This window comes from Podarcis erhardii, assembly GCF_964252035.2.
Source record: "Podarcis erhardii genome assembly, chromosome: 13".
In the NCBI taxonomy this organism is placed as follows: Eukaryota; Metazoa; Chordata; class Lepidosauria; order Squamata; family Lacertidae; genus Podarcis; species Podarcis erhardii.
The window spans coordinates 30,286,224-30,301,456 of NC_138502.1; the positions used below are offsets into that span (position 1 = coordinate 30,286,224).

At 46.4% G+C, this 15,233-nt stretch overlaps 2 protein-coding genes across 3 annotated transcripts; one reads left to right on the forward strand and one right to left on the reverse strand.

The window, feature by feature from the left end:
• Positions 1–2,029: 2,029 nt before the first annotated feature.
• Positions 2,030–10,510, forward strand: LOC309328201 (coenzyme Q-binding protein COQ10 homolog B, mitochondrial-like). 2 transcript variants are annotated; one of them, XM_081838250.1, is made up of 5 exons: positions 2,030–3,638; positions 5,145–5,327; positions 6,637–6,829; positions 8,678–8,782; positions 9,779–10,510. In XM_081838250.1, the coding sequence occupies exons 1-5, from the start codon at positions 3,559–3,561 to the stop codon at positions 9,935–9,937; spliced, it is 720 nt and encodes a 239-aa protein (XP_081694376.1). In that variant the 5' UTR covers positions 2,030–3,558; the 3' UTR covers positions 9,938–10,510. The 2 variants fall into 2 exon arrangements, with proteins under 2 accessions (XP_081694376.1, XP_081694375.1); XM_081838249.1 differs by lacking the exon at positions 9,779–10,510 and having other exon boundaries at positions 3,493–3,638; positions 8,678–8,962.
• Positions 10,176–14,661, reverse strand: CISD3 (CDGSH iron sulfur domain 3). The gene is made up of 4 exons (XM_081838321.1): positions 14,552–14,661; positions 12,609–12,737; positions 12,018–12,287; positions 10,176–10,851 (listed from the first exon to the last, which is right to left on the reverse strand). Exons 1-3 carry the CDS (start codon positions 14,627–14,629, stop codon positions 12,099–12,101), a joined length of 396 nt encoding a protein of 131 aa, XP_081694447.1. The 5' UTR covers positions 14,630–14,661; the 3' UTR covers positions 10,176–10,851; positions 12,018–12,098.
• Positions 14,662–15,233: the final 572 nt, after the last annotated feature.

The following is a 15,233-nucleotide window of genomic DNA, read 5'->3' on the forward strand; positions in this document are numbered from 1 at the left end:
AATTCCTTTGACAACCCTCCCACGTATGCAAAGCTTTTGAAAACAAAAAGACTTGCCATCTCGTGTTTGTCATGATTTTAACTTCACTCGCTTTAACCTTTTCCTCAATAACTATTTCATTTTTTAAACAACCCTCTAAAAATGAGTGTTCTCTCATGAGCTCTTGCCTTTACCCTGAAGACTAGTTCTTTGAAGCCAATTGAAGATAATTTCTACATTTCCTGACAGCCAATTCCTGCTTCTCTCTCCATGCATGCACACCTTTGTGATGGCCCTTCTTCACTATGTGGGTCCTTAGTCTTCCTCTTTCTTACTAGAATTCAAAAGTGATGGAGGATATACCATCACCACCTCCATCAGGCCAGCGGCCCTGGCAGCCTTTGGCCTTTCTGTGCAGCATGTCCACTTGTTTGAGGCTATTTACTGGGCAGGCACGTTTTGTCTGCATAGCTACTGTCTGCTTGTGCCACACTGTAGGAAGGGCAATGGCTTGGCAGTAGAACATCTGCTTTGCCGGCAAAAGATCCCATGTTCAATCCCCGGCATCCTGGACAGCCACTGCCAATCAGTGTGGACAATACTGAACCAGATGAGCCAATGGTCTGACTGGGTTTGATGTAACTTCCTATGTGATGAAGTTGCTATCAGTTGGTTTCGGGGGCTCTGGTCTGTTGTGGTATCTGACTATGTCGACTACTGGCATTGGCATAAAATACATGGAATTTCTGATTTCCAGTGGGTGTCAAACATGGTGGCTTAATTTTCCAAGGCATTCTTTAGCTCTTCTTAGATCACCTAATGTATTGGCACAGGCATTTGGGAATCATTATGATAGGGGAGAAATGGAGTGTGGTCAGGCCCTTGTAGAAGGTGTTGAATTAAATTGCTTTTTCCAATATTATATGTTTTTCTCTTTAATAATAATAATAGTTTATTATTTATATGCCACCCATCTGACTGGGTTGCCCCAGCCACTCTGGGCGGCTCTCAACAAAAAACAGTAAAAGCACAATAAAGGTAAAGGACCCCTGACAATTAAGTCCAGTTGCAGACGACTCTGGGGTTGCGGCGCTCATCTCGCTTTACTGGCTGAGGGAGCCAACGTTTGTCCGCAGACAATTTTTCTGGGTCATGTGGCCAGCATGACTAAGCCGCTTCTGGCAAAACCAGAGCAGCACACGGAAACACTGTTTACCTTCCCGCCGGAGTGGTACCTATTTATCTACTTGCACTTTGACATGCTTTTGAACTGCTAAGTTGGCAGGAGCTGGGACTGAGCAACGGGAGCTCACCCTGTTGCAGGGATTCCAACTGCCGACCTTCCGATTGGCAAGCCCAGAGGCTCAGCGGTTTACATCACAGCACCACCTGCATCCCAAAAAAGCACAATACAGTACACCACCAAAAAACTAAAAACGTTCCTGAGCAGGGCTGCCTTCATATGTGTCTTAAAAATCACATAGCTGTTTATCTGTTTTACATCTGCTGGGAGGATGTTCCACAGGGTCGGCACAACTACTGAAAATAGCCTCTTCCTGGTTCCCTGTAACTTCACCTCTTGCAATGAGGGAACCACCAGAAGGCCCTTGGAACTGGATCTTCAAGCAAGCCATCTCCGCCCCATGATCTTCTGACTTTGTTGAGGGTGGAGCATTGCCTCCCATAGTTCTCTCTCTGGCCACCCCATAGCAGCTGCAGTGAGCAAGGGGGTGGGGTCATTTGTGGCCCTTTCTGGCATCACCAGACCAGTTTGGAAAGCCTGCCAATGTGCTTCACATTTTGCCTGTCTGTGGCTGTCATGATGGCAATGGCCGACCGCTCAAAGAAAAGGTGCCCAGCAGCTGTTAGGACTAGGCACCCACCCAGAAGTGCCCTCCGTTGGGAGATTAGTATCCTAGCACCTGAAGGCGAAGAACAATGGAGCTGCCAGACACGCTAAACCAGTCTCCCCACCCTGCTGCTCATTAACAGGATACCAAGAGAACTTAATGACCACCTTAAGAAAGGAGCCTCAGCACTTCTGCCCCTTTTTATTTCCCATTACAAGATTTGCAGAATACACCCCTGTCTTGTTTTATAACAACTGCTTTCAGATCCTATGTGAAGTGGGGTTTCCAAATGCAGTCCTACTGCTTTTGGCAGCTATTTTGCCCAAGTCCCTCTGGAAGCTCTGGGCTGCTTGCCTATTTTTTGCCTTTAACAGCTGCACGAGTTCTCTCAGGGAGAAAGTCGTCCTGCTGAAGTTTTGCCTGTCGTGCACATTTTAAGGGTACGGGAGCCTTGGCTGATATAAAGCTGAATAATCCCACCTGGGTCCTATATAACACGCTTGAGGCCAAGGAACAATTATAAAATAAATTTCTAGAGGAGTAACCATGCACACCTGCAGTGCAAATGCAGCAAACAGTTATTTGGCGTCAGATTTATTGTGCCAAACGCTTTCATGGGGTGGAGTCCACTTTATCCAATGCATCTGGATCCACAAAAGCTTGTGCTACAATAAAATCTGTTCGTTTTAAAGGAACTGCAAGACACTGTTGCATGAAAGCCAAAGACACTCCAGTTATGCAAAACATTCCCTCAGAACAGTAGGGGAATTGACAGGGCTTAATTAAAGCTGAAGATCAACCTTGGAATCTGAAAACTATAAATCTCTGGTGATGCGGAAGTTGGATCTGAGTCCAGCAGCAGCTTATGACAGGTACTCCGCATGTGCTCAGAAGCACTTTCCCCCCAAATATTGTAGGGCTGCCATTGCCACCTCCAATTTAGCTCAGCCTTTAAGGGTTCCAAAGCTGAACCAAAAATAATAGATAACATCTGCTTTGTGTGTATATATTAGGACTAATTTCTTCTTTGTTAAATATACACATAACTTTTTGTTAATAAAGACAAAGCAGGGGCTTAACGCAAACAGATCAGGCTCTTTCTACTCTCTTTCCATGTTCAGTGTCAGAGTGCCAAGCACAAATTGTTCCATCGCTGTTTTAATCCAAAGCAGTAGCTATAGCAGTTTTAGCAAAGGCACATTCCCATAGCTCAGTGGTAGAGCATCTGCCTTTCATGAAAATGTCCCAGGTTCTATCCTTGATCTCTCCAAGCAGAGCTGGGTGAAGCCACTGGCTGAAATCCTGGAAAGCCACCTCCTGTCAAGTGTGCTGAGCTAGCGCAAGAGACGGGGGTGCCAACAGGTCTCCTTGCCGAGGGCGCGAGGCAACCCAGGTGCGCTTCTGCGTAGAGGGGCTCCTCCCCAAACGCAACAAGGCTGGCTTACACCACATTTTGACGCGCTTACACATGGCCATCTAAAAAGCGGGAGCACCCACAAGGCCACCAAGTCCAGAGTCCGGCATTACCTAACTCTGCCCCCTGCCCCGCCGCCCCCAACCTCGGGCGCGCACGAGGAAGGCGGGGAAGGGGCTGGCCCTTCCGCAGACGCGCACAGGCAGACGCGCGCCCACCCTCCCCCGGCGATGACGCACTTGGATCTGGGTAACTTTTTAGGCGAGCCGCCGGTCCGTCCCGAGCACTCGGTTCTCTCTTGGTCAGCGTGAAACAATGGCAGGAAGAAGCGGTCGCCTCGCCGTCCGGGGTTTGGTGGAGATGGGCTCCCGCCCACGATGCTCGAAAGGAGCCGGGTAAGAGAGGGGGCTGATCCGAGAAGGGAGGTTTTGGAGATCAGGGGATGCGGCTTCTGTCCCGCCGTTTCTGCCTTCTCCCCAAATGCTTGCGCCTGCCGTCGGGGCGATCAGCCTTGCCCAAAGGCGCAAACTTCCTGCCCGGAGAGCTTTTGGGCTGCTGAGCACCCGTCATAGAGACAACTTCTGAATTACAGAATCATAGGAAGGGACCCAACTCCCTCAACGCAGGAATCTTCTGCCCAAAGTGCAAGATTAAGCGTCTCATGCTCTACTGACTGAGCTATTTGAATAGTAGTTTTAATGTTAATAGCAATATTCGAGTATATGTCTGTGGTTTCTTTAAAAACGCGGATACGCTGCCTTTTCCTATCAAGAAGCTGCAGGTGGCTAGCCATAGAATTTAACCATTTAAAATACCAATTACAGCACACACAAAATAAAATAGAAGTTAAACACTAAAAGCAGCAGCTGAAGTATATACACTGCATGGAATCCTGCCAAAATTAGGCTGTAACAGACCTAATTGGGAATAAGCTGAACTGAACTCATTGGGGTTTACTTCTGTGTATATAGGTTCTATGCATAGGTTTCAGCTGCTAAGGTCCCATTTAAGTGAATGGACCTTACCATAACATTTTAGCAGAGATGTTTTAAATCATTCCAACTATTATTAAATGAATAATAATTAAAGTGAATTATGTAGTATCAATAAAAATAATGCATTCTCCTCGATTGTGTTTATTATTAGTGATTAATTAATTAAAATAGGGTTTAATCCTTCCAAAATATAACACCCTGAATTCCCATGGATTTCAGTGAGGGAGTGACATTATAGTCAGTCACAACTGTCCCATTAAGAACAATAGGTTGTGCAGCCAGTTTAATTTGGAAATAGCAAGTCCAATTGAGTTTCATGGGACTTAACACCTAGATATGTAGGATACGTAGGGGTATTGTGTCCTGTCCTGCTGCTGGAGGCAAACTGCCCTGCTCCTGCCGCCATACCTGTTGCTACCAGTGCTGCTTTCCCTCCTGCCCTGCTGCTTCTGCTGCTGGTGGAGAAGTGTTGCCAACACATTGGCGCCAATTTTGGTCATTTTTGGCCAAAATCAGTGCTTCTTTGCCAGTGGAGGAGTGAGTGGAGCAGGCAAGGTGCCCCCCTAGGAGCTTGTGCTGCCTGAGGCAGCCATCTCTGGCTACCTAATGGCAGAGCCAGCTCCATAGCTAAGAATGCCTGGGATTGCAGCCTTAATATGTTTCACTTGGGATGGCCTGTGCCCATATTAGAACATGCCTTACTAATTAATAACATAAGATCAGCACGAGAAAAAACTGGATGTAACTAGTTTGACCATTTCCCACCTTCCCCTTCTAGGTACTTCTAAGAAAGTGCTGATTTCTCAATAGTGGTAGCTTCCCATTTCCCCCTCTGGCTGAGAAATGGACACTCCCTTCTCCTTATAGATTCCCTTATTTGGTGCTTGCTTTCCTCTTTCCGTGCAGATTGCATTTGCCACCTTGCAGGCGCTTCAGCTCCAAAGGGGTTCTTGCCCCTTGCATCTTGAAGACCTGCTCCTCCCTGGCTTCATGGTCAGCGACCAAGCAGCAGAGCCGGCCCTTCCTGAGTCTGGCAGCCCCCCTGCTTGGTGCCAAGCGGATGGAATATGCAGAAGTCCGTCAGCTCCCGTGAGTATGCCAAAAGAATGAGAGAAACGCCCACCCAGCTTAGTTCTTACTGAGAGTTGTAAAACTTTATCCAAGCTAAATTGCCAACATGGGTTTGCATGATGGAAGCGATCCCCCTTTAAAAAATAAATTTAAATTTCATGCTATAGAACAGGGATCTCTAACTTCCAAGAGACTGCAATCTACTCCCACTATAAAAAAAATTGGAAGTGACCAAAGTTGTCGAGCTTTTTGGGGGGGAAGGGGTGGTCGCTCAGGATCACACAATTAGTCAGGATCTACCAGCGGTGCCTGTTGGACAGCCCTACTATAGAAGCCAGAAAACAACAACCATTGCTCTCTCCAATTATAAGAACAAACAGCTTGCATATAGACAACAGGGATGTCAGATGACTCATCCCCCTGGCATCATAAAATCATACAGAAAAGAACCAAAAGGACATCTAGTCTAACCCGCCCACTCATCCCCCCTCCGAGTGCAGATTCTTCAGTGCTGGATGCTACTACAATTCATTACCATAGCTCAGTAGGAGAACATCTGCTTTGCATGCAAGACCAGATGTCTTCTGGTAGAGCTGGGAATGCGTCCTGCCTGAAATCTTGGACAGTTGCTGTCAGTCAGTGTCTGCAATGCTGAGCTAGATGAGCAAATTGTCTGACTTGGCATAAGGTAGCTTCCCTGACAGATAACCATCCACATTCTGCTTAAATATTTCTAGCGAAGGTGAGCCCAGCTTCTCCTGCAGCAGCTTGTTCCACTGTCAAACAGCTTTTACTGTTATGAAGTTTCGCCTAACGTTTAGCCAAAATCTGCCTCCCTGTCATTTTCACCCATTGTTCCTAGCACTCTGCAGCAACACCTTTCTATTTGATGGGAGTTGTGCATTTTGTTGTGTTTTTTTACATGACTGGGGCACGACAACCGGACTTGTAGTTCGGCAGAGAGGATTGCATCCAATGTTACTCCTTTGCAGAGCAGGACCCATTGAAATAGCTCTTCTCTGAGAACAACTTAGCTGACACTACTGCCTCAGGCCTCTGCTTGCTGCACTCTGCACATGACTCAGAAACACCCTCTTATTTTTTAGTTCACACATTCCAGAGATCAGAAACAGGCTCTGTGATGATGCTTAGCTCAAGAAGAGCAGTTCCCATATATATATTAGATGGGTGTGTGTGGGTGTGTGTAAGAAAGAAAGAAAGAAAGAAAGAAAGCTATGTTCCTTATACAGCCTTTGTGCTTTGCCACTTCCCACCACTCCAGGCCGATCATTCTCACTCATTGCCTTTTCACCTCCTTCTCCTGCAGGTATTCCATTGAGCAGATCTACAATACGGTGGCAGATGTGGGCAGCTACAAGTTGTTTGTGCCCTGGTGCACCAGCTCCCGCATCATTTCCCATCGCAACGGGTTCCTGCAGGCTGAACTGGAAGTGGGATTCCCTCCTGTGGTAGAGCGCTACTCCTCCGACATATCCTTGGTGCCTCACCATCAGATCCGGGTAAGGAAGCATGGGAGGACGCGGCTTATGCTTTGGGTGTTTCCTTGGATGACCTTGCTGGCGAGGTTTCGTGCGCTCTTGTTTTGTCACAGGTCACTTTATAAACCAAGGGATTAAATTATATCCCCTCGCAGAAGCCACACTCACTCACCTGGAATATTTTATCCCAAGATCCCAGCCATTTGTGAGCTGGCATTGCTAATCAGGGATGGGGAGAGCCTTTAGCCATCCAGTTCTGCTGAACCACAACTACCATTCTCCCTGACTGTTAGCAGAAATCTGAGAAATGCTTACAATCTTCATTTCTTTGGGCTAAGGGCTCATCTGTGTCAAGTGGGGTTGTTTTAGTTGTCAAGGCTACCTGTGCTGAACTCTGAAAACTGTTAATCCAAGTAAACACACTGAGTTATTATTTCTTAGTAACTTGCGGTCCAGGATTATGATTTCCGGAATTTGCCGGGTGAGAGCTATTGCCATCAAACCAGTTTTCATCTGGTTTCAGTTTTATGATGTAGCAGCTCATTGACTCACTTCCCCTCTCTGGCACATGCTTCCTTCACATGGCAGTAAATAACACCCAGGGAGAAATGACGTCAGTGGACACTGGAAACTTCAAAAAGTTAATTCACCAGAGCAGAGTCCTATTGCTCCCAACACAGGGCCTTTTGGAACTTGCTGGTGTGAGGGCCTGCAATGTTGAAACTATAGATGTGGAGATTTCTGTTATCTCCACCTTTGTGACCTGGGATTGCAAAAAAGTGTTTCAAGGAGAGGCAGACAGACCTAGCTGGGTTTGTGTTCTCATCAGAGGAGAGAGCCCTAGAGATGCATAGTGTTCTTGTAATTTTATTTACAGATATATTGGTTGGTTATAAAGAAAGCAAGGAACATATACACTCATAGAGAGCAGCCGATCCACTGTCCACATTTCCAGAAAGGGGGAGAGATGGGCACCCATTGTGCTGTGCTTTCATCTCACAAGACTGCTTTCTCAGCTTCTGACTCTGGCTATGTACACACCATACACTTAAAGCCCAAAGTGCATGGCTTCCAGGAAAGAATCATGGCAACTGCAATTTGGTTAAGGATGCTGGGAATGGCAGCACAGTATACAAATTCCCAGGACTCATGGTGGTGCAGAATGTGATTTAATTGTATGGTGTATATGTGGCCAGAGGTTCATTACAAACTGCAAAGCTGTGTTGTTTTTAAAAATGTATACACCCACCCACACCAGGCATGGGCACTGGCAGGGTGGGAAAATGTGCCACTCCAGAGATTTGATGGACTCCCAACTCTCATCAGCCATAGCATGTTCAATGAATGGGGCTGATGGGAGTTGTGGTCCAACAGCATCAGGATGACTATAGTTTCCACATTTTTTATGTTAAGGTGAGAACTGAGGCTGCCCATGCTACCTCACTCCAGAATATAATTTATCTTTCTCTATCACTACCTGGAACAGTTCCATCTGCAGAAACACAGTTTCTCATTTGACCACATTCTTGTGCTACTGAATTCTGGACCCAGTATCAAATTCTGTGCTCAGGTTGAATTGTAGTAAACTGCATATAACACTGGTTGTTTGTTATATTTCAAATTAGTGTAATTACTGCATACTAAAGCCATGGATAAGGCTCATGCACTGCACTTCGGGTGTGCTGACCCCTGTGATTTCCCGAAATGCAGGAAACTCAGCTGCAGAGTTTGTCCCAATTCCTATCTGTCTAGGGTAAATGAAAACTTGCAATAGCGGGTTTGTTGAACTCATGGCAGTGCGTTTTGGGGTACTTGAACTGATTTCAAAACTGTGAGCACTAACCCTGTGCTGTTTTCTCTACCCTTCAGGTTGTGAGTAATGACGGACGGTTGTTTCAGCATCTGGAAACACTGTGGCAGTTTGAACCAGGACGTCCAGGGCAGCCAGACAGCAGCTGCACGCTCAAATTTTACGTAAGTGCCCTTCGTATGCCAGCACCTGGCGAGGGTGTGACTTGCAAGGCCAATAGGATGTGTGCTAAGAGCCGCATGTTGGCAAAGTCCCGTTTCATCATAGGTTCAAAGATTACGCTGGAGGATTTATTGCAGCTTTGTCAATATGGGTCATTAATTGATTAGGTACTTCCACAGTTGCCTTTTTTAAAAAAAGTATTGATTGCCTTTCATAAGCAGAGATGTGTCAGCTAGGAGTCTTATTCAGCTACTTGTGCAACTTTCAGTATTTGGGCCTACACATTCACCCATGTATCTTCACAGCCACAAGAAGTAGAAACCTGGTTAAAAACAACAACTCCTCCTCTTGATGTTCTCATTAATTTAAATTCTGCATGCAGAAATGCAAAATACAGCCCTAAATTTGCAGAATCAAATTTCACTCATTTGCCACATAAATTGTCTCCAATGCCCAAGAGTGATGCTGCATTGAGGGAAATTAAAATAGCAGACCTAGCTGCCTATCAGAACACTAGGCCAATTTCCCTCCTCCCAAGTAGACCCCAAGGCAGGTATTGGGCCCTGACAGCTGCCCAAGGTTGCCAGATGTGGCTGCTCACCTTGGCATAGGAATACCACCATACCCTGCAAGTTTCCCAGAAAAAACAGGGCACCCCACTGTTTCTCACAAGAGAACGACAGCCATTTTGGATGCCACAATCTTGCACGATTTCACTCCACAATTCCACCCTCAAGCGCTTTTTGTGGGGGGGCATGTTTTGGGGCACTGTCCCCCAAAAGCACTTTTTCAGGGGAAAATAATGGCGTGAAATTGTTTGAGATCATGGCGTCCAAAATGGCCACCATTCTCTCATAGGAAAAAAATGGGAGCATGGCATCCCTAAAGATTGTGTGCCAGATTTTGCTATCAAGGTGTTGGAGGGTATGTAATACCCTTCTTCTCCCCTTTCTTCTCCCAATGTATCAGTGTATTAATTGTTTTTATCTCCCTCCCAGGTCTCCTTTGAATTCAAGTCAGTTCTGCATTCCCAACTGGCTAACCTCTTCTTTGATGAGGTAGCCAAGCGGATGGTGTCAGCCTTTGAGCAACGGTTAAAGAAACTGTACAGTCCACAGGCTGCAGTCCAACCACACAAGGCAGTTTGCTGCACGTGATGAATAGCCTCATATGTACTGAAGTATGGGGCATCTTTCCTGGTCTACAGAAGAACATTCCTCTTTACCATCATGCCTGGATCTCTTACTTTTTAAGGACATTGCTTTGTGTTTTTAATTTATATATATATATTATAACACTATACCATGATTCTCATATCTCATAACAGTTGTATACAAGAAAGCTGCCAACATAAATATATTATAGTTTAGCAATGCATATTCAGTGACAAGATAATATGGAAGGACATTGCTTTATTTATGGCTATTTAACTTGCAAAACCCTTGGAATACATTATTTCATTAATGATATTATTTTATTGAGAGTTTTATCCTAAGTTAATTTATTTTATATTTAATTCTGGTGGTCTTGAGTCCTTACCTCAAAGGACACTTCTGTCAATGATTGACAAATGCAAATGTACGGAATTTTGTTAAGATATATATATATATATATATATATTTAATGGCAATTCTTTAAAAAAAATCCCACTGGGTGTTTTTTTTTTAAAACCGTGGTGCTTTATTTATTTTATTTTAAATGCCAATAAAACTTGAATACTTACAACACTTCCCAAGCCCAAATTTTTCTTTTACTTTCTGAAAACCTTTTAGTACAAACCACTGGAACGTTTTTTCATCCTAAGCCTTCCTGATACAACACAGGTTCTCCAGGGTTCTGTGAGGAACAGTTCTAGGACAGGTCAAAAGCTCATGGGAAAAGCGAGCTTCTAGGAAGTGGGTCAAGGAGCAGCAGGGACGTGAGTTTTGCTTCCTGCATTAGCACACAGTGGGAACATGCTGGAATGTGTGAGCTGACCAGGAAGCTGAGTAACCATACAAAAATCTTGATGACAGAAGAGCTCTTGCCCTTTTCCTGTTTTCTTCCTCAGCCTTGATGCCCTTTGACTATCCTGTAAACATATGCAAGTTTGTTACTGCATTAAGAACTGGAAAAGAATACTGAGAATAAGAGAAGCACTTATAATTTCTAATAAGTTGAAGAAACTCAAGTTCCATTGGAATCCCTTGCTCCGGGGGTGGGGAACCTTTGTCCCTAGATGTTGCTGATCAAATTTAATAAGCAATAATAAGACCTATAATTCCCATCAGGCCCAGTCAAGCGTAGCAATGGCCAGGGAGGATGGGAGTTATACTTCAGCAACAGCTGGAGGAGTGAAGGTTCCCTATATCCGCCTTACTCCTAGGACTGTGAGAATATAGAGATGTCTGCAAACAAGACTTGACAGCTGGCAACATTAACCTTGCTGTGGGAATCCCTTGCAGACAACCACAGTGCCTGCAGAGAGGCGGTCAGGTAATGCATCCATAGCAGTGAGCATAGGAGGAATGACTGCTGGTAGGAACACAGAAGAAACATCACGGTGCATTTGCAGCAGCGCAACTGGATGCCTTCATCTGCCCCAGCTGCAACAAAACAAGTCTCTCCCATATCAGTCTCTACAGCTATAGCAGGCACTGTAACCTTCCAACAGTTTGACTTCACTCCTAAAGGCGCACTCATTCTCTTGAGACAGCCAGGTGCCAACAAGATGTCACTAGTAAAAAGTAGCTAGGATTGACTGCCAGAAAGCAGCCTGGCATGATGAAATCCGACTTTCCTCTTCTGCACTCTGCCCCGTCACAGGTCTTTGTACCTGATGTGGCTGGAACACTGAATTGCTGACAGGGTTGGCTTCTTAATCAACAGAGATGACGCCTAGGAAGCTGGCATTCCGCCGAGTGGCAGAACTGTTCTAAGGACATCGAAGGCTGTGCCCTATGGACTTTGATGCCAGCAAACCTCATTATGCTCATGCAAGCAAATTTAGCTACGGAACAAACCTAGCTATTCCCTCTATTTCTCAAATCTAGTGGTGAGTGCCAAGCATGATATAACTAAAATGGCACCACCCAAGAAGAGGGAGGTCACTGCATGCTTGGGTGGGGGTGGAATCTCAAAGGTATTCAGAATTACAAAAAAATGTTAATTTCTATTTTCAAAAAAAAGTTTAATTAAGGATAAAGAAATGGGGGTGGAGGGACAGAAAGTGGCAAATTCCCAGCCATTGAAACATACCTGCACATACATGTACTGCATGCTTGATTCATGCAGTTTGTTTCTGTATATAAACCCTGTATATGAAGATCTCTCCTTCCTTCAGCACAACTGTGGGTGGGAATGGAGATCAGCTTTCTGCACAAAATCTTCTTTGTGGGTACCATCACAGTATGGAGGGTTCTTGGTGTATTTGCAGCCGCAAAGCCAGGCCTCTTTTGCCTCCTCCAGTTTGAATCTCAGGGGAGAGATTTCCGGGGCACATCTATTATGGGACCCATCACAAAATGGCTGTCGTAGCAAAATAAAAGGAGGAGTTTTTAAAAAACACAAAACAGCCCCCTCGCTCACACCCATCACACTGCCAATGGAGTTTCCATTACAGTTTTGGTGTTGATCCACCAGAGTCATAGCAGATCAGTTGGGACTGTGTAAATAAAACCAGCACCACTTTTTGCGTGGTACTTTGGTTGGGCTGAGGCAATGATTTCTGCAACCTCTCTGTTCTTGGAAACCATGTTCCCATAGACGCAAGAACTGCAGCATTTCATTTTATTTATTTCACAATATTTTTATACAGAGGGAAATCTGGAAGGACTACAGGTGGTTTACCTGCTTTTGGCTGTGACCGCAGGCACACCATGCATAACGCTTCCCTGCTGCTAGGTCCACCGGAAAGGGTTGTTTGGCTGCGATCACTGGCCGGACTGAAGATGCTGAAGCAGTTGAATGAATCCTTATCTGCAATGTGATCAGGGTGGGGTGGGAGTGGTGGAAAGAATGAAGATTATTAAAGGGAAAGGGCAGCAGGCTAGCTAGTGAACAGGCTTGCTGCAGTCAGCAGCTGGCCACCAGCAAACATTCCTGCAGCCTCATTTCCCAGGGCACAGGTGGAATTAAAGGCATTGTGGGGAGCTTCCTGGTTGCAGCCCAAGAACCCTATATTGGCATGCAGAAGGCGACAGAAGCAGGAAGAAGCTCAAGCTCTTCCTGTATCTGGACCCAAATCGACTCCACGAGGTGGAGATGAACAAGTTTCATTTCTGCACACAACATGCTGCAGAAAGCAGGACACACATTTGTCTCGTTTTGCTACAGCTCTTATAACGATCAGCTAGGAAGGTAATGGTTCAGTAAGCCTAATGGAAGAGTCGCCACCAGGTGGCAGTTCAGAGAAGGCCAAAGGCTACTGGTCATTTAGCAGAGCAGATGGGTTAATCCCAAGTGCATTTCGGTCATCTGGTTTTTGCTATATACAAGTTCACCTTCTGGCACACACAGGTTTCGACTGACCAACGTATTTGAGTTTCCCAGGTCAAAATGACTAATGGAAATGTGATCTGGGTGGGAGTGGTGATGAGTTTTGGCTTGTCCTATGGCTCACTTCCTTGAGTCGTAAGAATTATTTGATCAGCAGTTTGGCCTCTCTGCTCATGGTGTGCCATTGTGTGCACTTCTGTGGTTGATGGGTGAACATGAGGAGAGCCCTGCTGGAACAAGTCAAAGGCCCCTCTAGTCCAGGATTCTGCTCTCGCAGGGGCCAACCAGATGCCGATGGGAAGCCCAGAAGCAGCACAATAGTACAACATGTATTCACAGGCATGTTGCCTTTGCCACTAGAGGTAGAAGATACCCATCGTGGTTAGTAGCCGCTGGCCTGGCTTGCAGCAAGAAGACAGAACTCATCGGTTTGCGGGTTTCCACTGCCCCCAACTCTATTATACAAATAATGTTATCTATACTCATGTAAATTAGTTTAATATTAGTCATGGCTTTTTTTTTATTTCATAAAATGTATACACCGCTTGATTGTAGAAAAAATAAAACCCTCAAGGCTGATGATAAAAACAGTATTTTTAAAAAAATTATAACTCTAATTCAAAACATACAAAAGTTAAAATACTAAAATAGGTTAGAATTAACTTTCTAAGCAAAGAATACAGTGAAAAGTGCCTGCTTGATCTCAACAGGAGGCAGGGAGCTCCAAAGTGTAGGTGCCGCCACAGTAAACGACTTTATTTTTACAAATGCGGAATGGGTCGAGCCAGCACATGCGGGGTAAGGTTTTTGCCCAAAGAATAATAGAAACTGTAGACTGATAAGGGACAGGCAAGTCCCAGGATTCCCTGGTGAGGGGCATGAAAATCTGCTCAAAATCTCTGCCGCAAACACGCACATAAGCGTGATTCGCCCTGTCCCCCCACCTCTAAACTCAGTTGCGTCCATCATCAGGAGTACTAAAGTACTGTAGCGTGCTCTGCTTTCCCAATGCGAGCTGAGAGACTCAACACGTGTCTCAACTGATGCACGTGCGAATTCGGGAGCAGAAGTCGCTCGGGCTACGGGCTCAATTGACCCCACGCCCAGAGGTGAAGGTGCCGCTGGCTTCTGCGGGGCCTTGACCCCGAGCAAGTGTGACTCGGGCTGTAGCCTCCACGGAATCGCCCTTGGGTGCAAAAGCAACGCGCGTGCAAACGACGCCCAGACTCCACCGGCTCGGCGCGCTTGTGAAGCCGCCTGCCGGCTCCCGAGGCTCCCGCGGCGGCGGCGCTCACCTGGGGAGAGGCGAGCCGGCGGAAGAAGGAGCCAGCCGCGCTCGAGAAGGCAGCGCCGGCTCCGCGCAGCGCCGGCATCGCTCGCAGCTGAGAGGCGTCAGCGGAACTCCGCCCCCTGGAAGGGGTCACCTTCTCTCGCGGTCCCCCGCGCCAAGGCACCAGCCCCACCGGAAGCCGCAGGTGTTTCTGTTTCCGCCCCGCCGGCAGCCCCTGAACCGGCGACGAAAGGTTCCTAGCTGGCTCTTGCGGGAGCTGGAAGCCCAGGGAGGGAGGGAGAGGCGGGTGCCCGTTTGCCCTGGGGCTGCGCTTTGGAGAGAGAGACAGAAAGACCCAAACCGCCGCCGAGCTCGTCGACCATTATATTTGCTCAGTCTCCTTCCTTGCAGGGAGGAGCGCCGGTTGCTAAAAAATAAAAATAAGAAGCAACGGATGGCCATATTTCGTGGGATGTTGGCATCCAAATGCATTCGTAAAAGGGTGAATTGCAAGAGCTGTGGAACTCTGTGACGTCAGACGCTCCTTGGCAGTTATGGCAGTTGGTTCAGTTATGGCAGTCAGCAGTTACGTTGTGTTCTGCAGGCACGGTCGCCAAGAATGGGGAGGATGCCAAGCACACACCCCCCCCAATTCCAAATGAGAGGGCTGCCCCCCAAATTTCTGCACCCACAGGGTGACCACACAC

Excerpts from the sequence above, each read along its gene's own strand:
- LOC309328201 (XM_081838249.1), top strand. The coding sequence starts at position 3,559 with ATGGCAGGAAGAAGCGGTCGCCTCGCCGTCCGGGGTTTGGTGGAGATG. Across the intron at positions 3,639-5,144 it reads CGATGCTCGAAAGGAGCCGG|ATTGCATTTGCCACCTTGCA; the intron begins GTAAGAGAGGGG and ends CTTTCCGTGCAG. Across the intron at positions 5,328-6,636 it reads GCAGAAGTCCGTCAGCTCCC|GTATTCCATTGAGCAGATCT; the intron begins GTGAGTATGCCA and ends CTTCTCCTGCAG.
- CISD3 (XM_081838321.1), bottom strand. The coding sequence starts at position 14,629 with ATGCCGGCGCTGCGCGGAGCCGGCGCTGCCTTCTCGAGCGCGGCTGGC. Across the intron at positions 12,738-14,551 it reads GCCGGCTCGCCTCTCCCCAG|ATAAGGATTCATTCAACTGC; the intron begins GTGAGCGCCGCC and ends ATCACATTGCAG. Across the intron at positions 12,288-12,608 it reads GCGGTCACAGCCAAAAGCAG|CCATTTTGTGATGGGTCCCA; the intron begins GTAAACCACCTG and ends TTGCTACGACAG.